Genomic DNA, 26,157 nt, shown 5'->3' with positions numbered 1-26,157 from the left:
TAACAATCAAACTTTATTTCCTTGTACATAACATAGATTAACAGCAAGATTTCTAAGTAATCATCCCTTTATTTAGTTTAGATAAAGACTTCCAGCACAGAACTCTGTTAGAAATTAACCATTAGGAACCATGTAAAAGAGATGTAAGGCACGTACCATATAATGACCAAACAGCAGCTTTAATTTTTCTACAGAATTTACTGCAAGTTACCACATAATGAAAACAAAAGCAGGTTACTCTAAATGTGTTGAATTTGTTTAGTAATTTAAATAAAAACATATGACTCCCATTATACAGATAATTCTAAATCCTCTCTGAAAAACAAATCAAGAAATATCTATCGGGAGATGACATACCTATCCTAGCAAACCAAAAATTAGGCTGTTCTCTTCACAGAATATATGGAGAATGAGTAACTATCAACACAGTGAATGTTTTAATATTTGGGGGAATATTGGAAACCTATTTGTTAAAAAACAAATTTCTCTGGACATTGTTTATCTCGTCCTTGTAGATCCAGATGAGATTAGTTCAGAAAAGCAGTCTTCTTGAGTCTAGAAAATCTTCAGTCCAGGACAGTTCTGGGCTAATCAAAGAATCTTTACAAACAGGCTTGGATATCACATAGTAGTATTTTAAATTAGCTTGCTTAGCCAAAGGTATGGAATTAATGATCAAGTACCAGGATTTTCTGTTAAAGCACCCAATGCCAAACCACTACGGGCTGACATTCTACTTCCTACCATGATGAGTCTGATTAGAGGTAGATGGGAGGCATAAAGAATATGGTGAACTATAAATAAATTGTGCTCCAATGCCCATATCTCTAAAGATAAATCTTGTTTTTTTTTTTGTTTTAATATAAGAAATTCACTAAATCAAATGAATGCTGATTAGAGCAAAGGTAGTGTAAGTAAAACTGGGGGTAGGAGACCTCTATTTGCATTTGAAGTATATGAAAGAATGAATCATTCTAAGAGAAGAATCATTTTCCCAATAGTCCCACTGCTGTGGATGATATTTTCGTGAGCCTGGACCACCTTCTCCAGTGAATACTGAGAACCTATCACAGGTTTCAACCAACCGATTTCCATTCCAGCTTGAAGGGCCATTGCAAATTTCCTAAATTCCTCCTAAGTGGAAGAAAAAGGTCTTTTTGTTGAACATGTAAATTAATTTTCAGAAACATTAAATTTTTCAGATTCTAAGAGTTAGAACATAAACAGTTCCCTGCAAATATGTGGCTTTTGTCACTTATCCAGAACTACAGAAAAAGTAGTTTTCTACAGAGTAACCATAAGTCCAATTTGTCTGAGGCAGTGTCTGTTTACAAAAAAAGTACTGTCCTGAAATAATTTGTAATACTATCTCCTTTCTCACTCAAGAGTGTCTTGACTCGAAAACAAAACAAAACAAAAGGGACGCCTGGGTGGCTCAGCAGTTGAGTGTCTGCCTTCGGCTTAGGGCCTGATCCCGGATTCCCAGGATCAAGTCCCGCATCGGGCTCCCTGCATGGAGCCTGCTTCTCCCTCTGCCTGTGTCTCTCATGAATAAATAAATAGAATCTTAAAAAAAAAAAAAAAAAAAGAGTGGCTTGACTTGGAAAATTACATCCTCACCCTCGTTATCGTGTAGTGACTAATCCTTAACATACCCATCCTCTCAGATACCTTAAGTTTAACATCTACTTAAACTTTCCATCTGCCCGACTAGGCAAATTGTCTCCATGTTTCAGTTACCAAAATCAGACTCACTTCCTACCTTAGTTGATGAATAAAGAGCAGTTCCAATTATACTGGTTTCCTTTGGGATGGTGTCCCGTGGGTTTATTTCAATAGGACCTCTGCTGCCAACAACCTATTACGAAAAACAACTTGTCCATGGTGAAAGATTACTGCAAAATAGTGTTAAATTATGGTAAAGCCTCAAAGTGGTAGAAAGAAACCAAAATACTTACTATTACTCGTCCTCCATACGACAGAAGATCCAAATCATTACTAAGATTTACATTAGCTAGCATTTCAATGATCACGTCAATGCCTTTTTCACCAACAGATTTCTACATAATAAAAAAAAAAATGCAGAGTGAAGTAAGAAAACAAGGAAGAATCTGGTAAATAGTTATCATGGTCCCATATATTACAGAAACGTGTTTCAAAAGACATAAAATGCTACATTTTTAAGACGAATCATACACATTTTAAGTGATCTAATTATATAGTGATGATGTAATTCCAAGGTACCAGTCACAACACCTAAAGTGTTGATGAAGATTCATACTAAACAAATTTCAAGTGCTTCGACTCAACTTGACTATAAAATATTTTTTCCAAAAAAAAAAAAAATAAAAAAAAAAAAAATAAAATATTTTTTCCTTGGTTGAAATTTTTCTGTCTTCAAAATGTATTTTCACAGAGAAACCAACAACAAATCCCAAATCCCAAAAAGGCTTCTACTTTTGTTAAGACTCAAAAAACAAAGGAAGAAAATCATTGGCTGCTTGGTGTTGCAGCATTTTTTGGTGCGCACTCAGTTTCGTTCCAAGGGGTTCCCACTCAGCGTGGTGTACTTCTGGGTTTTCAGAGACGTTGGTTTGCAACATCCAAAACTGGCTCTTAAATAAGGCACACATATCTACCTGCTACCTGCTATATTTTATGACAAAATGAATACCCGGGTCAGGCATTGTGAAGTACTGGGAATTCACAGGTGGACACGGGGACTCCAAACAAAACTAGGGAGGAGGAGGAGGGGAACGGCGCAGTCACAGCTGCGGGATGGGCTAATGTGGCGGTTAGAGGTCAGAGGAATTAGACTATAGGTTATAGGGAAAGACGGGGCTCTAACTCTGATCACCTGTAAGGAGCAGAGGAAGCTCCAGAGAGATGAGGACCTGGGCTCTGAGGAATGAACGGGAGATCCTTAAGCAAAAAGGAAGGAGGAGAAACAACCAGAAGTTACCCTGGAGGTGGAGTCGCTAGGGCAGGAGAAACAGAAAAGGGAAGAGTGAGGGGCTGGGAGTCCAAGTGGAGATTGGGGCTGAGGCTCCGTCTGGGAAGGCGGGGGGTGGGGAAGAGGAAGAGGAAGAGCGGTGAGGCAGCTGGTGTGGCCTGGGAGCGTGCAGCCAACGCTCTGCTAAAGGACAGACCTCTGGGGGGCAGGTGCTTGTTAATTAATTTTTGTGCCAGACCCTACTTTAGATGCGGGAGGTGCAGCAGGGAACAGGAGACAAAAATTCCTATCCTCATGCAGCTCCCATTTTAGTTATTGCTGAAGGCTTTTTTTTTTTTCTTTTAAAGGAAACCCGGGAACTCTGGGGACTGAGGATAGAAGTGGTGTCACATCGGTTATAAAGGGCAGCCAAAGCTGGAGAAGACGACGATTAAATAAGCCACAGCAGGGAAGGGAGCAAAAAGGGAGATGTATGTGAACGGCATGTCAGAGGACAGTGACACAGGGAGGTGTCCTGACGGGAAGGAGAATGGGGGTTTAAGGACAGGAGTAAAAAAAAAAAATGCAAGGGAGTCTCGGTGAGCAGATGCGACAATGGCAGGCTGATGGCATGAAGGAGGGGAACTCGGGCCACAGACGGTGCTGGGAACCAGCAGGATGTGGGCATGAACGGGAGTCATGGGCGTGGAGGAGACCCGTGAGGAGGGCGGTCCAGCACCGGGGAAGGTTTGAGACTAAGGGGGAAAGGCTAAGGGATGGCAACATCCAAGTAACACCAGGAGAAAGGGGGCGGAAAATGCAGTGAGGGAGGTAGGAAGAGAACCGGCTTCCAGGAGATGTGGTCAGGGTCAGTGGCTGCCAAGAAATCACCCGGGCTGAAGGCTAAGCCCAAAGCAGCAGATGGGCCCCTAGGGGCTCATGGGTGGCCGCTGACGAGCAAGATGCAGTGGGAGGCGGTGGGAGGCGAGGAGGTAAGAGTAGGTACTACTGCTTTTTCAACAAGCGTGGTGGCAGAGGGGGTGGAGGGTTTGACAAAAGGGGAAGGGAAAGATCTGGGGAAATGAGAGACGGAAGCGGGAGGAACCAGTAGGAGAGAAAGAAGCCACAAGACCTCAGGGTCTCGGAGTGAGATTTCTGCAAAACAAAAACATATTTTTTTAAAAGATTTTATTTATTTATTCATGAAAGATGCAGAGAGAGAGAGAGAGAGGCAGAGACACAAGCAGAGGGAGAAGCAGGCTCCATGCAGGGAGCCCAACGTGGGACTGGATCCAGGGTCTCCAGGATCATGTCCTGGGCTGAAGGCGGCACTAAACCGCTGAGCCACCCGGGCTGCCCCAGAAACCTATTCTTAAAATAACTGGCCATTTCTGATCATGGTAAATAAATACTCTTGGATGATGGCCTCAGGAGAGAATATTCGATGGATTTTAGGTTTCCTAGGCCTGTTTAGTGGTAATAAACTCTCACTCGTATTTTCCTCAATTTGTAATGATGAGTACCTGGAAAATTCTAAGTCTTTCTCAACATAAGCAAGTAAGGTTTAGCAAAGTAATCAGAGTTTGGTGAATTGTTACTACAGTACAAACGGAGACCTTCAGAACCTGCTCGAATTTGTTTGACGATGGGATGGAATATATGCAACTAACTAAAGCCGACCTCACCCTCCGGGTAAGGCAATGATTATCTCTCCATGGCATCCAATTAACAAATAAACTTTGTTCCTTACACCAGACAGATCCAGTCTGTAATCTGTAGATACCTCAACCTTCGATCTGAAAGGTTACACCAACAGAAATTATATTAAGAAAACCTCGTGGTTGGGGCCCCTGGGTGGCTCAGTGGTTGAGTATCTGCCTTGGGCTCGGGGCATGATCCCAGGGTCCCGGGATCGAGTCCCACATCGGACTCCCCGCAGGGAGCCTGCTTCTCCTTCTGCCTATATCTCTGCTTCTCTGTGTGTCTCATGAACAAATAAAACCTTAAAAAAAGGAAAGAAAGAAAGAAAGAAAGAAAGAAAGAAAGAAAGAAAGAAAGAAAGAAAGAAAGAAAGAAAGAAAGAAAGAAAGAAAAGAAAGAAAAGAAAGAAAGAAAGAAAGAAAGAAAGAAAGAAAGAAAGAAAGAAAAAAAGAAAAAGAAAAAGAAAAAGAAAAAGAAAAAGAAAAAGAGAAAAAGAAAAAAAAGAAAGAAAAGAAAGAAAACCTCATGGTTGCCAGAGGCAGGGAGTGGGAAACAGGTAAAATGCGTCAGTGTGGTCAAAATGTACAAATTTCCAGTTATAAAAAAAAATAATAATAAGTCACAGGGATATAAAGTACAGCAGGGCAGCCACAGTTAATAATACTGTGTCACAGATCTAAAAGTTGCTAAGAGTAGATCTTGAAAGTTCTCATCAGAAGAAGAAAAAGGTTTTGTAACTATGTATGGTGACGGATGTTGAGGAGACTCACTGTGCTGATCATTTCACAATATCTACAAATATCAAAAAGGAAGGGGTGTCTGGCTGGTGCAGTTAAGTGTCTGACTCTTGACTGCAGCTCAAGTCATGATCTCAGGGTCATGAGATCAAGCCCCATGTGAGTGGCCCTGTCCCTCTCCCTCTGCTCCTCCCCCATCACCTCTGCCACACTCACTCTGTCCCTAAAATAAATAAATAGGTCTTGAATATTTAAAAAAAAAAAAAAAAGAACACCCCCAGGGCTCTAAATACAAATCTGTGACTTTACTTAAAATGTGACTACATTAAAAAGTACCAATTGTTATAGGCTAGATTCTATGTGATAAGACAAATCAGAGTGAAGGCTCGGAAATTAGGCATCTCTTTTTTTTTAATCTGTTAAAACTGTAAAACACATATAGGCATAAAAAGAGAAAAAAAAAAAAAGAAAGAAGCAAACAATGTTAAGAGAGTGGTTGGTAAGAAAAAAAGAATTTACCAAAAAAAGTAAGTCTCCCAAGAAATAAAATCTACTTCTATGAAATTGTGGAATAATTTTACCTTGATTTTATCAATATAATTAAGTTCTCTGTGATTAAACACTTCATGGGCTCCATTCTGCAAGACAATGTTTTGTCCTTCCTCGGTACCAGCCGTACCCAAAACTTTTAGGCCGTAAGCCCTGGCAATCTGGCACGCTGCTATTCCAACCTGAAAACCAAAATATAAAACCATAGTTTTAGATTCTTTGCATCCTTCCAAGTATTTATTAAATATAGGTAATACACTTAAGGTTCTCCTGGGTCCTACCCAATCCTTCAGGAATTTCAAGTCTGAATCAAGAAATAAGAACAACAATCGCTAACTTTTATTGAGCATTTATAATGTACCAGGTGCCACACCAAACACTTTCTATGCGTTGCTTTATTTTATCCTCACAGTAAGCCTATAACATAGATATTATTATTGTCCATATTCCAGAGATGAGGAAACTGAGGCTGATAAAGATGTAAGTTGCTGAGGTCACAGAGATGGGAACGGGGCCAGATCACACAGGGCTGGATCAATTCGGTCTGTAGAGCTTGAGCTTTTAACCACTGTATCAAAATGTTTACTCAGCATCGGCTTTGTGCAGAAGGTGAGGGGTTTAAGGATAATCAAAACTCACTGAGTTCATACTTCAACTGTACACATAAAATACTAAATAACAAATGTGACACCGTTTAAGTGGGAGAGATGGGTATAGGAGCAAATTAATTTATCCATCCATACGATGACCGTTTATTGAGTGTTTATTATGTGCTAGACGTGGTACTTCACATAAGAAAATGCTGCTCTGAGAAAAGAGAAAAATAATAAACCCACAAACAAATAAATGAGTAAAGTAAATTCAGAGAATAAAAAGTGCTAGGAACAAACCCAGCCTATTGGGTTACAAGGAGACAGGGAGAGGGGCTGGTTCGGTCATCGGGAAAGGCCACAGAGGAGACTGCGTGAAGAGAGGGACAAGCCACGCAAAGATCTCGACAGCCTGGTGGAGAACGTTGTAGGCAGAATGGTCAGGGCTCACCTGGTGACATGGGAATGACCCTGGGGCATTAAAGGACAGAAAGACGGTCACCGTGGCTCTCAGCAGGGCTCTCGGCAGACGGTGCCAGATGCAGGCAGAGGGGCACCCAGGGCCCTGCAGGTAAAGGCTTTGGGTTGTATTTAAGAGCTCTTCAGAACGGTGAGAGCTTCAGCAGGAGAGTCATACGATCCAACTTAGGCTTTAAGAAGAACACTAATTAGATGGGGGACACAAATGGGAGGCAACGGGAGTAGGAGGGGCCTTCAACATAGACTGAATGTGAGAGGCGAGCAGAGAAAAATCAAGGATGTCTCCTGGGGCTCCGGCCGGGGTAACCGGGTAGACGAACAGGGCTGCAGATTAGAGGGTCAAGCTTGTGAGAGTATCAAGAATTTACTTCGAACGGGCTGGGCTGTATTTGCTCACTTAGGATGTGCAGCGATTAGGCGACTCTGCATACGGCCTTGGGAGAGTCCAGGGTGCGAAACATAAATCTGAGACTCGTCAGTTCATAGATGGTATTTAAAGCCACGGATTGGATGAGGTCACTACATGAACGTGCTTAGGATAAGGGAGAAAGAAAAGCATGTGAGGAATACAGAGAGGAGCGCGGATTTGATCGCGACACCAGGGAACCGGTGCTCTGTGAGCGGGCCGGGCAGGTGGCACACCAGGTGGCACACCGCAGGGCGGGGCACTTCCGACATCTGGGGCTGGACAGCTGTTGTGGGGCTGCCCTGTGCTTCGGAGGGTGCTCGCGGCATGTCTGCTACCTACCCCGTCACCCAACGCCCCAGACGCTGGCCCGGGTGTTCACGGGGAGAGGAGGGACACAGACCACCCCTCACTGACAACCAACGATTCAGAAGAAGGGAAACTCGGTACGTACGGATCGGGCATGAGAGAAGAGAACCGAAGCGAAAACTATGATGAAAAACGGACTAAAACTGCAACAGAATCACAGACTCCCAGGCCTGAAATAGGCTTTAAAGACTGTTCGGCATATGGGAGCCACGAGCCCGCAGTCCGTTGGGTTTTGCAGGGATTTGTTGGATTGAACCGAAACAAACAGACGCGTGGAGCTCGCGGTCTCATGACTCAGAGAGACGTTCAATTCCGTGGAATGCAAGATACTGTGGACTTCCCGATTTTTGTTACTTTAAATTAAAAAAAACAAAAACAAAAACAGGCCTCTAATAAAACGATACCCGAAGACTTAATGTAAATATACCTTCTAAAAAAAATAAAAATAAAATAAAATAAAATAAAAATAAATAAATATATCTCCTTCTGCTCCACTTTAAAGAGGCATTTAATAGCTATTTTGAAGGTGCTGTTTATGCTGTTCTTGTCAACAATTACACCAGCCACAGTACTTCGGATTATATATCATTATGCGTCAATCGTTTTTCTTCTATGGACTCTGCCGATACTAAAATGGGGCGCTCCCCACCAGCATATCTGGGTAACAGCTGTGTTCATAAATTCCACCCCATTTCAAATACACAACATAATCCCAAAGGAACTTGAATTAAATGAGGACAGAAAGTACAAACAGAAGCAAGACAAAACCCAGTACTATTTCCCTCTGGTAGGGCAGGGAGGATCAGAAGCGCTGCTCACACCAGGCTGCCAGCCTATCCCTGCCAGCCAAGGATTTAACAAACTCAGCCAGCTCAGAGGACAGTGTGGATTTTGCCTTAAAAAAAAAAAAAAAATATCATGGTGAAGTGACTGGGCTTTTCACGAGAGGGTAAATGGAATAAAAGGAGATTCTCTTTAGATTCTTCTCTCCCCTTCCTACTGAAACCTCTCCGTTTTATACAGAGCACCAGGTTAGCTCTCTGGAAGCCAAAACAATTTAAATAAATGCATGTTGGACAGATCCTCCTGTAGTTCTGGGTTACACTTAATTTAACCCCAAAATAGCCTCTTTGGTGGAGCTAAGCAATGGGAGTTTTGGACGAGGTGTATCTGGCATGTTTTCTCAAGCCCCCCAAAAGACAATCTTAGGCTTTTTAGTAAAAACTCTGATTTGTGAGATGGAGGCTAAGCGTGGAAGTTTGTGCTTCATCTATTTCATGTAACGGAAACACAACGGGCTGAACGCTCTGTGTTACCTGGCACCGTTAGAGGTAAATTCGCATTTTCAGGGTGCCACTCCTCACTCCAGGAACAATGTGCCCTTTAACAGGGGACTTCTTTCGACGACTGTGGCATCACGATGCTCTGCAAGGGTTAACCGGCTCCCTCAAGGTGAGCCATCTCGCCCCAGGGCCTGTATTTTAAGAATGTTGAAATCTCATCCCCAAAATTTCTAAAGCCTCTACACGCAGGATAGAGGTCATGCGGATTTCTTGTTAAATTCCAACCTCAGAGCTCTAACTCTTCCTCTAAGCTCCTCGGAGGCAGAGTGACAGCCAGTTTCTTGAAGAAGCTTCTGACAGCCCTGTGTTGGGTTATTTCACTGAAGGGCTTATTTTAAAGTTCCCAGTCCTCTCCCACCCCAGCCCCCACGCCTCACATTAGCATTTTAAGCCATGGGTTGTGGTGTTAAGGACACAGCTGTACACTGTGCATTCCACGAATGTCATCAAAGCGCAGCAGGCCAGCCGTGGAAGGGGGTAGAAGGGGCTGAGAATTCACAGTGTGGCTTTGCAGTGCTGTCTGGGGCAACACAGGTAAAGCTTTAATGAGCCTTAGTTTCCTTATCTAAGGGAATATGGAATCATGTTAACTTTAAGAAACTGTTTAAAATTCCAAATAAATATTCTAACTACATATGCTACTTGAAGGCGAAAACAAAGCCAGTTTATTTTGGCCCACACCCAACACAGGTGGAAAACGTAATACATACATTTTTAATGGGGTCATCTGTTGAATCTATTAACCAAAAAATGCTAATGACAAGGAATTAGCTTCAGAAGACAGCATTTAAAGAAGCTTTACTACAGAAGGGAATACATGTACCGACTATGAATATTGACTGTATTTCTTCATTTGGCTTTTAAAAATGACTTAAATATAACGTGAAACCCACAAACACGAGCTCATTTAAACGTACCCTTAAAAACGACAACGACAAAAAAAATACTTACTCCTCCACTAGCCCCATGAACCAGAACACTTTCTCCGGCTTTCGCGCGGGCACTGCAAAAGAAGGCAGGGTTCATCGTCTTACTTTGAAGCTGATGAAGCTCAGGTGTTTTGTCATTCTCGAGGAAACTCCTACCCCCCTGGTTCGGCCATCACGTCCCCAAACAGGAAATGCACTCTGCTTTACAGCCCAAAATACTCTCCAAGATTCACAGGGTCAAACGAGGGTTCTTCGAAGCCACAGGCAGAAGAAAACATTAAATTCACTTGTTCATTCAACAAATGTTTAACGGGAACCTACTGGGTGCCGGGCACCGTGAGGGCTGCTGGTGGCCCATCATGGTGCTACCTTCCTTCTGGAAGGCTACATACAGTCTTTGGAGGGATGTAGGGTGAGAGAGCTCAAGCTAGAGGACCCGAGTCTCATGCATTCCCACAGAAAGGGTCTCAAAACAGGCTTATTGTCACCCCGTCTTTATTCTGTGACCCAGGGTGATCCCCAATGGAAACACAGAAGTTAAATGATGGAAGAAAACCTTTTTCCTTGGAACATGAGGCCGCGCAGCCTCTAAGCCCACATTTCAGAGAGCAATGCTAAATCAGCAAGTGGTAAGAAATACAATAAATCCTGTCACAGAGGTTTCCATGTCACACCAAGAAATGTCTAGATCCTCTGGAGAAACGACATCTTCTTTTGGCTTCTGGTTCATCCCACTACTTGTCCGTTATACCAAAAATAAGGCACGTGCAGCAAGATAGACGGGAGATGCCTTCTGAGTCCAGACGGACAAGTGCTAACGTCACAGGCCGGCAGGTGTTCTGTGATCCAGAGCTGACTCTCAGGGAGGATCTCTCACTCCCCAGAACAACAGGGGAGGCCACGCTGCACAGACACATGTTCAATCTGGGAGTAAGCACCCAATGTGACCCAGAGTCCTGCTCAAGGCGGTGCGCCGACAGCTGACAAATGGCAATTATGAGCAGTAAGCAGAGCTCTTGCCTACATTCTTGCTTAGAGATAAGGGGACTAAGGGCAGGGAGTTAAATGGAGAGTCTGAAATGATAAACTAAGGTAACTATTACCAAAACTCTTTGGCATTTTAAACAGTAAAATATAAATGTGAGGGAACAGGATTACTAACATCATTCTATGGGATTTGACCTACTTTCCCCAATGATGTTGCTTTTAAAAATCTTACCAACGACCCCTCCAACACAGAGTGCCTTCTCCTAAACCACTGGGCCGGGGGTGGGTGGGGCGTAAACAAGCGAGCTAACCCTCCCCAGGATCCCACTGCTATGATCCTTCTACTCTTGCACAGTCATCGTGACACTTCATTTTATGTGTCAACTTGGGCATGGGGCCAGATAGCTGGTTAAACATTATTCTGGATGAATCTGTGAAGGGCCTTATCCAAGTGGCTGGAGGCCTTAAAAGAACCAAAACTGACTTTTGGAATAAGAACAGATTCAGCTAGATGACCTTTGAACTTGAACCGCAACTCTTTCCTGACCTACAACAGCCAGCTTACCCTCTCAGGCTTTAAACTCCCCAAGCCTCCACATCCAATGTCTCTCTCTCTCTCTCTCTCTCTCTCTCTCTGTGCGTCTATGTAAATAATAGGTACATATGCACGCACACTTTCTGCTGTTCTGTTCCCCTGGGCGGCCCCAATTAATACAGCCACGTCCCCCGGGGGCTCGCGGCAGGGGCTCAAGCCTTGGCCTGGCCTTCCGCGCTGCTGTGGCTGAAGCCACTGAGGGTTTTCTCTCCCACCCCAAATCTAAAAGATTTCAATACTCCCTGGGAAGGAAACCTTGAGCCCAATTCCTGAACTCTCCACTGTAGCCCATCTCTCCCAAGGCTGAACCTGGTAACCTGCCCCGACCACCCTACTTGAGAAGTATCGGACCCTAATGCCTCCTGCTATGGCAGTGATCTCCCGTCCCGATCCTGTAAGCCTACATTCTCTCAAAATCGCTTCTTCAACCTCCCAGAGATTGCGGCCTCTGGATGACTCAGATTCTGCCCACGTGTTGCTCCTGGCCCTGTTGCATCACTAGCCAGGGGGACCCCGTGTAGGTTGCCCCAACTCCTCTCTCTTCCTCTCTTGTGCTCTCATTTCCTTCTAGTCCATTCTGCTGCTAATTCTCCAGCCCTGGATTAATGTTAAAATCTAACTTCCTTGATAATCTATCCAAATGGCTAAAAACTATAAAAAAGAAAAAAACTGAAAACTATAAAAAAGGGAAAAAAAATCAAGTCACCATGCATCTTGGTGCCACTTCAGTTCTGATTCTCAGAAGATCACTTGGCCTCCTATTTAATTATGAAAAGTGAGGCAATCCCACGAGTTCCCTCAGCAGTCCACCTCCCTACCCACAAACCCTTCCACGATTATACCACGTTTACCTCTCCTAGGTTTAGCAGACGAGCTGGCCCTTTGATACCAGAGGCCAATCTCTCCACACATGTCCTAAGTCCTTTCCATCCAGCCACCTGACACTCCACCATCTCTCCCAAACCTTCCATCGCTTTCTCTCTGCTGGATCTTTTCTCAGCCATAAACATGTTCAACTCCCGTCCAGCCTTCTGTCCCCACACTCTCAGGTACCCTTCTCCTCTCCCCTCCCTGACCACCTCCATTCCAGGAACCAAATTCCGCCTCCTTGCTCAGCGCTCAATCAAGCTTCTGTCCTACCACGCTACTGAAAGTGACCTGACTCAAGTCACCAATCACCTCTCAACGGCTAGGCCCGACTGTTTGTTTGTTTGTTTGTTTTTCCCAAACACACCACATTGCTGCATCTGACAGCTAGCTTCCTCTCTTGGTAGCAACACCAACTACCACCCCTAACACTACCCACACCGCCGGAGTACTGACTCCGCGCCAGACTCTGTACTAAGCTTCACAGGTATTACCTCCCTGAGTTCTCACCACACCCCTAGGAGGTAGGTGCTACTAGTATTCAGGTTTTTCTAACCAGTAAACTGCAGCTGAGACAGGGAGGTAACTGGACCACAGTCGTACAGCTGGTAGAAGAGAGCAGTGTAAGCCGAGTCTTCCTGTCTTCCTGAAAGACCACGAACTTAACAGGTGTTTAACAGACACCGTGACCTCTCGACTCCCTTGGCCTTGACATGTGGCCTCTTAGCACTCTGTGCCCACCCTGACTACACCCTACATGCTGATGTTTTCTGGTGTTCTATCCTCGCTCCACTGTCTTCACTCCCTGGACACTTCCAGTCACTTCCATCTTGTCAACTCCCACCCACAGGCTGATAGCCCCGTGTTGACATCTTTAGCCTTCAGGCTTCAGATTCATTCACCCAGCAGGTTGCTGGTCTTCTCTGTCACGATGCCTATCTTGCTTTCCATGCCTAAACTGGACTAAGTTTCCCTGTGAAACTTCTTCCTTCTTCTCTTTGTCACAGTTAAACATAATCCAAATGAAAGAGCTAAAAGTCACCAAATAGACCTGATTTTACCCTCTAAAAGTTGTCTTTTCCCTTCCACCTATTCTACCATGACCCTTGCTCTGGCCCCTGAGTGTTCTGCCTAAAGGATACTCGTAGAAGACCCTCCCATCTCTTTCTCCATTCCTGTCATCAAATCCATCCTTCACACAGCTGGTAGGTGATCTTAATGAAACACTCATATAACAGTATCACTCTTCTGAATAAAACATTTCACGACCCCTAATCCCTGAAGGAACAGTGCACGAGCCCTATCATCTTGCTTTTTACAACCTGAAACCTACCTATTTCGTGTGACAGCTAACAGTTGTTAAAAGATTACTATACTCCAACCTGATTCTGTGCCACTCTTTGCCTTGAAATCTTCTATCCAACAAAACCAGATTGCTATAACTCTCCTTAAATATCATGGTTTTTTCCCCCTGACACCAGGATATTCCCATTGCCTAGAATTTCCTCTCCCCTCCAACGTATCCTTCCTTAAGATAACTCCCTGACTGAAATATAGATTCTCAGAGGGGCACCTGGCTGGCTCAGTTGGTGGAGCATGTGACTTTCGATTTTGGAGTTGTGAAGGAGCCCCACGTTGGGTGTAGAGATTACTTAAAAATAAAATGTTAAAAAAATACATATATATAGAGATAGATAGATAGATAGATACAGATATATGGATTCTCAGATCCCAGCCATGGTAGCTGACCAGTGGGTCTAAGGTAGGGCCCTACACTGTATTTCTAAATTGCAGCAATTAGTTTCTAGGGCTGGGTAATAAGATTTCTGAACCATGACTTTAAAATAATCCAAGCTTTACATCTTGGCAGGAAGCCCTATCCCATCACCACTGTTACATCCCTTATGATCCCATAAACCCCTATGCGCATCCATACCACTGCACTTTCCACGTTATACATCAATATTATTACTCTTATGTCTCTCTTTTACTAGACTGTCAGCATCTTAAAGACAAAGACGGCGTTTTGCTCTTCTTTGTATCCCCAGTGATTAAAATAATTTCCCAAATTAGCACAGTTTCTACTCCATAAATGCTTAATGGTAACTAAATGGTAACCAAATATGAGAGATGGATATGTGTACGAGAGGCAGGAAGGCACGTAATACTGGCTGTGTACCCGACCGTGTCTGTCATTACCTGTGGAGCAGAGCTCGGTACGCGGTAAAATACGGGATGCCGATGGCAGCTCCTTGTTTCAAGTCCAGTTTCTCCGGCAGTATGTACACAGTGTGATCTGAAGCAAGGGCATACTCAGCATAGCCCCCAGAGATGGTGGCGGTAGTGAAAACTCTGTCACCTTTCTGGGGAAAGCAATAAATTAATAAATATGCCAGGGATTAAAAAGGATGTCAAATGGGTATAATCCTTTTATAATGCAACTTTTATAACAACAAATAAGTATGTATTGTTTACTAGGTTGGAGGGTCTTATCGAAATAACTTCAGAATACTGAACATTTTTAAATGTTTTAGTAAGGGAAACCAAAAAGAAAACTTAAGGGAAATAGGGGGGAGAAAAAAGGAAAGAGAACCTCCAGAATGGTATAATGAGGAAACCATGGGGAGCTCACTGCACAAGACACTGGATCAGGTGTCTGACAAGTACTACCTAATTTGATCTTCTCCAGAGCCGATGAGATAAGTACTTTTCTTATCACCACTTTGGATTAGTTCCACTATACACATGAGGAGATTGGGGGACAAAGAAGTTCAATAATTTGCTCATGTGAAGCAGTTAGTAAGCAGCAGTTAATACAATCATTTTTTTTCTCCGAAATACTAGGAAAAAGAAACAAGTAAGATGTAAGGTTTCCTCTAAACACCAAATACCTGCCCTAAGTCCTTTCCATAGGTGCTTCACCCCTGCATTTGTTCCCTCATTTTTTATACATACACCAGGAGCAGGAAACTATGCCCAGGTCCTGACAGCAAGATGAGCCAGGACAGGCTTCCTCCCTTGTTACAGTTCGAGAAACACAGTAAACTCTCAGCAAACTCTGCTGGGCCCTTGCTATTGAAAAGGCAAGTGAAAGTGAAGGTGAGGTAAGGTGCTACACAAGCGTTCACACCTGCCCAGTATGACCTGCACACTAGGGATGGCAGACCATCTACTACAAACACCTGCCTGAGCATTAAAAAAAAAAAAAAAGTAAACATTCTTTGGAATAAGTGAAACACTAAGGCAATAACTCTCAATCTACTTAAATTTGTCCTATAAAAAAAAAAGAAACAAAGAAAAAAGATTCAAAAGGCACCCAGCAGTCAAAGACAAGCATCACTGCTTACCAGTGCCACTTGCAAATGGTCAAATATGACCATGTTATGATTAGTCCTGTTTTTAGGGCTTAAAAAGATGTCGCACAGATTGCAATATAATTCAAACGTGTTCTAAGAATTCACTATGGAAAGCAGTACTTGGGAGTTCTGGGATAGATAATCAATAACAAAACATCTTCCACCATCGAAAGAACCTTAAAGTCTAGGAAGAGAGAAAAGGATAGGAATAACTACAATGCAAGCAAACATGATGAACCCACAAAGGCAAGTGCCAAAAAGAGAAAGGAATTGTTTCTAAGTTGAAGGAATCAAAAATAGCTTCGTTGAGGTGCTAAAATTTAAGGAAGGTCTTGGAGAATCCAACAAGATTTTGAAAACTAGGACTGAGATGAGTCTTGATGAGTGAGGAACACTCAAAATAAGTAAAGGAACAGTGGCAGGAATAAATTCTGAGAAAGTGCTAGCATTTGTGCCCAATAAGTAAGTAGTCCAATGCATGGAAGGTAATCGTTACAGAGGTACGAAGAAAAGGAACCAAGGCCGGGGATCCCTGGGTGGCTCAGCGGTTAAGCATCTGCCTTGGGCCCAGGGCATGATCCTGGAGACCTGGGATCGAGTCCCACATCGGGCTCCCTGCATGGAGCCTGCTTCTCCCTCTGCCTGTGTCTCTGCCTCTCTCCCTCTCTGTGTCTCTCATAAAGAAAATCTTAAAAAAAAAAAAAAAAAAAAAAGGAACCAAGGCCAGAAGGTAAAAGTCCCCGCACCTATGTTCATAAATTTCATTTTAATTCTGCCAAGCAGAAGAACTAATGTGAGCAAAGAGAAGAGGGAAGCAAGCATGGGGCGCGCGGGAAAGGAGAGCTTTACCAACATACGGACCGAAAAGCAAGGAGGAATAGAGCCCAGAATGGAAGGATGGTGGGAAGAGCAGGAACAGAAGCACTCGGCGACCCTGACATCTACGGGGAACTAAGGCAGGCATTAGACTGTAGGACCACCACGACATTTTAGAAAACACCCCTTGTCGACCCAGGATAGATTCGGGGAGGAAGGAGGGCAGGTGTTAAGGATCCGCTACAGACCTCCAGGTAAGGACCTCACGGAGTAACCTGCCCTGGGCACGGACGGAGGAGAGGGAAGCCCGTTCTAGCTAGGGAAAGCTGCAAGAGGGGGGGACTGAAGCCACAGGAGTCCCAGGGACAGTCGCACCAGGGAGGAGATCTGATGTGACAAGAGATGAGCTCGGTTTTAGACGCACTGAGTAAGAGGGGACCGGGGTTGGCTGGGTGGCTCCAGGGCTCTCCCAGGACTTTCGCTGATGATGCCAATGGTGCACAGCAGCACCGTCCAGAAGGGTGGCCGCGGAAACGGGCCTACTCGGCCTCTGAAGGGTCATTGGTGTGACTGGGGAACCGACTTTCTTTATTTTGCTTTACGTTCACAGGAATCTTAAATCGGCACATGTGGCGAGCGGCTACCTTGCTGGATAGCACGGGTCCAGGGCCTCGTAGAAAATTCTAAGCTAACGCCATCACGGACGATCACGAAACTGTGGGCGGGCATGAGCTCGTGGGGAAGAAGGTAGAGAACACAAAGAGCGAGGTCAAAGGAGGGACGGAGAACCAGAGAACAGTGGGCAACACTAGAACCTGAGGAGCCTCCCAAGAAGATGCTTGAGAAACAACACCCGGGAGGAAGTGGGGAAGAGGATGGGAGAAAATGATGTCATAGAAGCCGAAGGAAAAAAAAAAAATTAAGAAAAAGTAAGTGGCTGAAAGTGTAAAATGTCACCAAGAAGTCAAGAGGGATAATGACATAAAAGGGCCCATTAACTCCAGCAATAGAGGCCATTAGTGACATGAGCAAGCAGCGCTTCATGGGGGCGCTGGGGGCAGAAGCCAGGCGCCGGGAGCAGTGCGAAGCTGCAGGAATCGGCCTCCTGGGCAGAGGCCACGGTAATCTTCTCTGTCTCAGTCCAATTTTGGTAAATGTGCTGCCAAAGTTGAGCAGGTCAAGGAATTATGAGGAAAGATGGGAGAACATGAATATACTATCTATGTTTTAGATTTCTTTTGGCGTGCAAAGAACAAAAGCCCCGATTAGAACACGAGCATGGACTCAGTCACCTCGATCTGAGTCAGGGCTCTAAAAATGTACAGTTGACCTTGCATTTTTTTCATCTTCTACTTATTATTCAAAAGAATCGGCCCTCCCTTTATCTTGTGAAACGAGATTAATTATAAAACTAGATAATTATAAACAAGGAATTTATAGAAGGAATGAAACATTATGTTGGCTTGTGTATTACTGAGGGTCAGGAAACAGTATAACTTCCTTATTTTCTTTTCTTACGTTTTTCTGCTACATCGAAAGGACCCCAGTTGAATTTCCGAGAGGATGTGAAGATACAGAATTTACACAGCGACTGTCCCCAGCAATGCAAACAAGGAAGACCTCTAGATAAAAGGCAATCTCTTTTTTGAATAGAGGAGTCCCCCAAGTGGCAGAAATTGTGTAATGGGGCCTTCCATTTTTTTTTAAGTTTTTATTTAAATTCCAGTTAGTTAACACGCAGTGCAGTATCGGTTCCAGGTGTACAATGCAGTGATTCGACACTTCTATACAACACCCGGTGTGCATCCCACCGCGGGCTCTCCTTCATCTGTAAGGGGGCCTTTTGAAGACTTACATACAGACACGTTTTAAAGCTACGTTAAAATATTTTAAGGAAAATATTAAGGCAAAATAGAAACAACTCAAAACGGAATACCTTGAAAGTAGATACATTCTCTCCAATAGCTTCTATTATCCCAGCCACGTCTGAACCCGGCGTGTAGGGTAAGAGTGGTTTTCTTCTGTAAGTACCAGACCGAATATATGTTTCCACGGGGTTTACACCACATGCGTGGACTTTGATCAGAACCTGCAAGGCCAATGTGCTTTTAGTTCACACAGAACACTCAGGCGTTCATCCAGCGTTAGGACAGGGCTGTACTGATGATGGGGACTGTAAACCCAGAGGGGAAACCCTCACCTTCAAGGGACTCACATCACAGTTTTGCAAACCAACACAGACATAAAAAAGGTAAGACACAAAGGCCTATGGGCTACATAAAACATATTTTGGGAAAACAGTAGCGGAAATACTTGAGAGGACGCGTGGCACAACCTCTCCACGCTCATCAAACTCTCTTCCTCCCGGGTACGCAGGAAGAACAGGATTTCTTGGCGCCTGCAGTTATGAGCAGCCAAAAGACTGAGTTTTGGGCAATGGGATGTGAACAAAAGTGATCAGAGCCACTTTCAGGGCTGGCCCATAAAGACGTCCTGGGCAATCCACACTGTGCCTCCCTCCCTTTCATAGGAGTGACGTCAGAAGACAGGCATCGAAGGTGGCAGAGCCACATGATGGAGGAAGGCTGGGTCCACAAATCACCCTGAGAAGTTACGGAATGAGACATACTTTGCTATTGCCGAACCCTTGAGATTTTGAGGTTACATCTACCATAGCTGCTAATTTTACCGTAATTAATACATAATGATTGCTTCTGTTGCAGGAGTAAGAGAAGACCTTGCAAAGGAAGTGGTATTTGAGGTAGGCACTAAGAGCAGACATTCTTTCAGAATGGGAGGAAAGGGTATTTCAGGTAGAAGGAATAGCAGGTGCAAAAGCAGAAGAAATAAAAGGGCCTCTTGGGGAAGCCAGATAATGCTGCTTGTTACAGCCCAGTCTACTGAGAAGCAGCAGTAAGAAATGAATCTCTCAAGCTAGGCTATGGCCAAATTGTAAAAACTCTCATAAGGTTCAAGGTTCGCTAAGGAAATGAGACTTGGGAGTCATGGAAGGCACAGTAATAAAAATACATAATTTTTAATGAGAAAGCATATTGTTAAAGTCACCGGAAATGATTAAACTCTTCATTTGAATTCTCTTAAGTCATACGTGGAAGGGCATGTATGCAGAAGAGAACGATTTTCCTACTGTGCACAAAATAGAAATCATGAAAGTTTGTAATAGGATAACTTGTTCAAAACTACTTATGACCCCATGCAGAAAAATTCAATTACTGCACCGCACAGATGGTCCTCAACCTCAAAAATTTCCTTACAGCAAGATATTTTTTTCCTTTTCACAGATCCACCTCACTGTTACAATTATGCTCTCTTTGTCAGACCTTGCACGTATCATCAGTGTAAACTCTGTCCTAATTCAGTGTCTCTACGAATTACTGTGAGCCTGCTTCTTTTTTGAACATTAACCTGATATAATTATTGCCTGTTTTTATGTAATTATTTCCACCTGATGGTCTTTTGGAATTGGTACTGCAACATCCGACTGGAGTTTCAGCACTTCTGGTCCACCAAATTCAAAAACTCGAATCGCTCTCATCAACTTCCCTGCAGTCGCCATGGTGATCTAGACACCAAGAAAAAAAAAAAAAAGAAAAAAAGATTGTACTGTCATATGGTATCTAGCCTATATCACTCTGTTTTGTTGTTGTTGTTTTTTTTATTTTCCCCTGGAGGGGGCAGATCAAAACAATTTTTCAAACAACAATTTAAATCATGAGCTTACACAGATCTCATTTCATGTTTAAGGACCTTTCATCTTACAAATCCTTCAGCTACAAAGCAAAATACTTCGTATTGCTTCCTGTAGGGATTCGGTGCCTTCCACAAGAGAATCAAACATGCAAACAAAAACATCTGGCTAGACATAGCATGATACGGTATCTTAGGCTCCTTTTTTGTGTAAGCTGGTGCTGCCACAGAGCTTAGAAATTTTAGGAGATAATGTTAAGTTTTACTAACATTAGATATATAGACCTTCTGTTGGGTTATGAAATATTTCAAATATATAGAGAAATATAAATATAAATGAACACATTTACCTGCTTCCCTGCTTTAACAAATCTTAACATTTTGAAAACCTAGAATATTATAGACATAACTGAAGCCTTCTGTACCCATCCCCAAACCCACTTCTGGCCCACCCTTTTAAGAGGTGGTTTTTACCATGAACCCAGTGCTCAACATCCCCAGGCATGATGTCGTATCACTACTCCAGGCATACACATGACGTCAACAACATGCCCTATGGTGTTGCATGTTCTCAAACTTCATTTAGATTGGATCGTACTGTTCTTAATTCTGCAACACGCTTTTTCCTCTCTGCATTAAATTTTTGAGATTGATCAATGGCGAAACACTTAGCTTTATGACGTTTGTTCATTTTAACAAAGGAGGAAACCATTAAAGGACTAATGCTTTGGACACAATGTAAGGACACTGCTTTGTATGTGACCTTGTATAAATTATAAGGGTCATTTACAGCTAACCTTTTTGCCCTACCACTGTTATTATTATTTTTTCTATCACTGTTACTATTGACCTGAACACTTAGAAAAGGTAAAGAACATTTGAATATAAAAATAGCCAATTACGGAAACCTACCATACCTACAGGGATGTAATGAAAGGGTTTTGACTCTATCTCCACTATTTTGCAGGTGTGTTATCACGATTTCTTGAAATTAGCCACGTCAAATATTTAGTTAGGCTCTGTCACCACTCAGAACATCATTGTTAACTTCTGGAATAATAATAATTATTATTATTTTAAATATCTTATATATTCATGAGAGACACAGAGAGAGAGAGAGAGAGAGAGAGAGAGAGAGAGAGAGGCAGAGACACAGGCAGAGGGAGAAGCAGGCTCCATGCAGGGAGCCCGACGTGGGACTCGATCCCGGGAGCTCCAGGATCAGGCCCCTGGGCTGAAGGCAGGCGCTAAACCGCTGAGCCACCCAGGTGTCCCAACTTCTGGAATAATTATATTCATCAAGCATGAGTTGGTGAAAGATGAAACAGAGTCGCAGAAACTAGGACTTGAAAGAATTCAGACTTTTACTATACGGAAGCTCAACACAGGCTGCTCAGAACAGAGCTCGTGCCAACTGTCAATGTCAATCCATGTACACGGGGTAATCGAAAGCATTTTGACGGTGTCACTAGTGGAAAGTTCTTGATAGAATGAATCGAGAGTTGTATCATTTTAAAACCCTTTAATTTTAAGAGCTGCCGTGTAGTACCTAGCCCAGAGGAGACCGCAAACTGTCCATCGCTAGAAGGCCGCCTGGCAATGCTGTGTTCTGAAGGGCAGACCTCAAACACGAGGGGGCAGAAACAGGTGGAGACCTAAACCTAAGGTCGCCTAGAGCGGCGGGGCGGTCCCTGAGGGGGACACCCGTGCAGTGCCAGGACCCCGAGGAAGCAGCTCGCTCCGCTCCGTGCCTACCAGCAGTCTCGCCCCCGGGTTTCCATCTGGGTCTTCACTCGCGCTGGCTATTTCTCAAGACAAGAAAGTGCAAATACAAAGACAAAGAAACCCAAAACAAAAACAAAAACAAAAAACCCACCACCAAGAACAACAAAACAAGGTTGCCCAGCTCAGAGTTTTCCACTCTGGAAATAAGAACGTGGCTTTTTTTTTCCTTTTTGTTGTCAGCGTGGAGTTACCGAGCGAGCCCGGGTTTTGGAATCCGACAGCCTCAGCAGCAGGAGTCCCCGCTCCATCAGCTACCAGGCCCATAGGGCCTCCCTGGGGGTGGGGGTGGGGGGCTCGCTGAGCTTCTGCACCTGAAAATGGCTCGCACCCTGCACCCCAAAATGTCCCAGCCCCTCTCCCAGCTCCTGTTCACTGTGCTCTCATGCTTGCACACAGCTACACAAGATCTGAAGCTCCTGTTCCACTTCCCAACTATTTATTTCCTCCTACTATTTCTTTCTTTCATTTCTTGCATCTACCTTTTTACCAACAGACATGATTATCCCCAAAGAACTGCAGCAGTAGTAAAAGCAAAACTACCGTGAAATAGGATGTGTCAAAATTATCTAACACATACATTTCCCGCCCCCCACCCCTACATTTTGACATCTGCTAAGCTTCGGGAAAAGAACAAAGGAAGGAGGAAATTCTTCCTTAATACTGGATTTAGAAACCCTGCTGCCTTGCCTAGAGTACCATCCTGTCCTACTGAGCTTGTAAGGACGTTAGGCACACCCTTGACAGCGTGCCTCCTACTTTGCTCTGTCCATATTATTTCCCATTGAGCCTTTATTACTAGGATCGATCAGGCTCCAATCTGCACAAACTGCCTTTGAAAACCCCCTCCACTACCCACAGGATCATTACCTGCTTCGTAATACATAAGGTGATATGTCAAAGGGAATAATAAAAAGATTAAAATAATACAACACACTAATTATCATCCTTAAACCCCTAATACCCGGTTTCTTCTAAAAAGCACGTTTTTGGATTTTTATTTTTTAAAGGTTTTACTTATTTATTCATGAGACACACACAGAGAGGCAGAGCCACAGGCAGAGGGAGAAGTAGGCTCCCTGCAGGGGGAGCCTGATGTGGGACTCGATCCCAGGACCCCCCGGATCACGCCCTGAGCCGAAGGCAGACGCTCAACCGCTGAGCCACCCAGGTGCCCTAAAAAGCACACTTTTATCTCCACTGGCATAATTATTTTCACGACAGGTAGAAAAGCAACCACTTAATTGTATGTAGAAATGGAAATAAAATCACCATCCATTTTACGGATGAGAAAACATTCCAAGAGGTTAAGAGAATCACCGGGTCGCACAGAAGCAGAACTAGAACCTAAGCCCTCTATCTTAAATGCTGGTAGGAGATTTTTTTTTTTTTCCCCTTAGTGTACAATCCTTTTCATGTCACCCTTTGAAATGTTGGCATAGAGGGCCCTTCGCTTCTTAAAAATATACTTTTTAATGATGATAGTGAGGCAAGCTGTGCTAGAAACACGAAATTCAACTAACCTGCAGGTAGGATCACCTATTTTATGATTAAGGTATCTGCTCAGAGTGTGAGATTTTTCACATGCCTCTAAGTTAGGAGGATCCACTAGTGATACCCACTAGTGATTCTATTCGGAAAACTAATCATTTCCTGGTCTGTAAAATGGGGCCAGCACTCCCTAGCATAGGATTCTTGTGAGGATGAACTGCAACAGCACAGGGGGGAGCTTCACAGCACGCCCAGCGGGCAATAAGCTCCATTATTCAGACTAAACCATTTGCATGTCAGCAGGCCCCTCACCTTGCAACCAGTGTTTTCAAACAGATTTTTTTTGTATTTGTCAGACATGAACTTTAAATTAGAGGACCTGGTTTTTAAGTTTTGGTTGTACTTTTGACCTATAAAAAGTTGCCAAGCATACTTTGGAAATCTGGGAAACACAGGACTTACAATTCCTCCTTAAACTGTGATTGTTTCCATGCTCTGTTTCAATCTGTTCGGTTTAAATAAAAACTTAAGGGGATAAGGAAAATGTCAGAAATTGTACTTTAGCACAGAATGAAAAAAATCAAGTCACAAAGCCAGAGCAGGGCACTTAGGAGAGAAGAATGTAAGTAAAATTAAATAAGAATTTCTGGCAAGACATGAAAAAATAAGAACTTGGAAAGAGAATCATCGTTACCAAGCGTGCTGCTGTTGACCAAGAATGCCTCACTGTTAACCGTTTTTGTTGTTTTTATTAGCCTTAAGCCAGAAATGCAAAACAACAGCAAAAAACAAAACTTAAAAGTAGCCTAAGAAAAGTGTGTTCCCGGCTGTGCGCCCCGGTGAGGTCACTTGTCTGGGGTGGATCTCGGGGCCCACCCGAGAGGGGGTCCGGGTGGCCGAGGAAGGGCTGGGCCGGTGGTTCTAAAGCCCCCGGGGTCCTGGAGGGACGGCGGGGGGGGGGGGGGCGGCCCGCAGCGCCCCAGGGGCCCGGCGGGGGGGGGTCTCCGGGGCCGCAGTGGGGGCCGCAGAGGGACCCGCACAGTCCGAGGTCCCTGCTCACCGGGGCTCCGCGAACACCCAGTGAACCCAGCTATACCTTTACGCCGTTTTGTGATTTTTTTTTTCTTTTGAAAATTATTCGGGGCGGGGGAGGGGGGGGTAAGGGAGTCAAAGAAACTTTCTCTCCAAAATTAGGACCGCAGCTCGGAAGGCAGGGGAGCGCGGGAGCCCCGCGGTCGCAGGAGCCCTAGAGGGGAACCCGGGGGGGGGTGAGGGGGGGCACGGGGGGGCGGGGCTGGGCGCCGGGGGAGCGGGGTGCGCTCCGAGATGGGCACGGGGGGGCGGGGGCTGGGCGCCGGGGGAGCGGGGTGCGCTCCGAGATGGGCACTGGGGGAGCGGGGCTGGGCGCCGGGGGAGCGGGGTGCGCTCCGAGATGGGCGGAGCGGGGCTGGGCGCCGGGGGAGCGGGGTGCGCTCCGAGCTGGGCACGGGGGGGCGGGGCTGGGCGCCGGGGGAGCGGGGTGCGCTCCGAGCTGGGCACGGGGGGGCGGGGCTGGGCGCCGGGGGAGCGGGGTGCGCTCCGAGATGGGCACGGGGGGGCGGGGCTGGGCGCCGGGGAGCGGGGCTGGCGCCAGGGAGCGGGGTGCGCTCCGAGATCGGCACGGGGGGGCGGGGCTGGGCGCCGGGGGAGCGGGGTGCTACTCGGAGCTGAGCACTGGGAGGGGGCACGGGGCCCTGCGCCGGGAGGGGGGGCGGGGCCGCCTGTGGAAGGGGAGCGGGGGGCTGGGCGCGGGGGTGGGGCGGGCCGGGGGCCTCGGGCGGAGCGGGGTGCGCTCGGAGCGGGGCACGGGGGGAGGGCACCGGGCCATGTGCCAGGAGGAGGCGCGGGCCCTGGGGGGGCGAGGTGCGCTCGGACCTGAGCACTGGGGTGGGGGAGCTGGAGGGGCCGCGGGGGGCGGGCCCTGGGGGGATCGGGGTGCGCTCGGAGCTGGGCACGGGGGTGAGGACGGGCGCCAGGAGGGGGCGCGGGAGCCTGGGGGGCGGGGGGCGCTCGGAGCTGGGCACTGGGGGGGGGCCTGGAGGGGTCGCGGGGGGCGCCCGGGGGTGGGGGTCCGGGCGGGGGCGCCCCCGCGGGGACGGCCGAGCCCGGGGCCCGGCGGCGGGAGCAGGGCGCCTCTCGGTGGAGGCCGGGCTGGGAGGGCCTGGCGGCCGAGCAGCCTGCAGCCCCGCGGGGGCGCCCCCGGCCGGCAGCTGTCGCGGGCTCCGCCGGACACACGCGGGGCGGGCGCGTGACCGCAGCCGCGCTCGGCTGCTCCGGGGACGCGCGCAGGGCGCCCCCGCGGCCTCCACGGACGGGGACGTCCGCGCGGCACTTACCGGCTCCGGGGCGAGCTCCCGCCGGAGGGGGGACGGGCCTGGGTACTTAACCGGCCGGCCCCGCCTCGCCCGCGCCTGCCCCGCCCCCGGGGACCCAGCGCCGCCCGGGGCGCGCGCCGACGAGGAGGTTTGGGCCTTCCCGGC

At 46.0% G+C, this 26,157-nt stretch overlaps 1 protein-coding gene across 2 annotated transcripts; it reads right to left on the bottom strand.

Annotated features, from left to right (window-relative positions):
* CRYZ (crystallin zeta) lies at positions 1 to 26,141 on the bottom strand. 2 transcript variants are annotated; one of them, XM_041748784.1, is made up of 9 exons: positions 26,014 to 26,141; positions 20,124 to 20,240; positions 18,594 to 18,746; positions 14,685 to 14,848; positions 10,059 to 10,110; positions 5,952 to 6,101; positions 1,959 to 2,060; positions 1,763 to 1,858; positions 1 to 1,134 (listed from the first exon to the last, which is right to left on the bottom strand). In XM_041748784.1, exons 2-9 carry the CDS (start codon positions 20,232 to 20,234, stop codon positions 970 to 972), a joined length of 993 nt encoding a protein of 330 aa, XP_041604718.1. In that variant the 5' UTR covers positions 20,235 to 20,240; positions 26,014 to 26,141; the 3' UTR covers positions 1 to 969. The 2 variants fall into 2 exon arrangements, with proteins under 2 accessions (XP_041604718.1, XP_041604719.1); XM_041748785.1 differs by lacking the exon at positions 26,014 to 26,141 and adding an exon at positions 21,283 to 21,390.
* Positions 26,142 to 26,157: the final 16 nt, after the last annotated feature.

Source organism: Vulpes lagopus, chromosome 3 (assembly GCF_018345385.1).
Source record: "Vulpes lagopus strain Blue_001 chromosome 3, ASM1834538v1, whole genome shotgun sequence".
Lineage (NCBI taxonomy): Eukaryota > Metazoa > Chordata > Mammalia > Carnivora > Canidae > Vulpes > Vulpes lagopus.
The sequence above is the reverse complement of the archived record's forward strand: the minus strand, read 5'-3'. Positions and strand labels throughout refer to the sequence as shown.

Coding starts and splice junctions, on each gene's coding strand:
- CRYZ (XM_041748784.1), bottom strand. CDS start 20,234: ATGGCGACTGCAGGGAAGTTGATGAGAGCGATTCGAGTTTTTGAATTT. Junction 10,111..14,684: donor TACCGAGCTCTGCTCCACAG/GTAATGACAGAC, acceptor CTTCTTTTGCAG/TGCCCGCGCGAAAGCCGGAG. Junction 2,061..5,951: donor ATTATATTGATAAAATCAAG/GTAAAATTATTC, acceptor TTTATTATGTAG/AAATCTGTTGGTGAAAAAGG.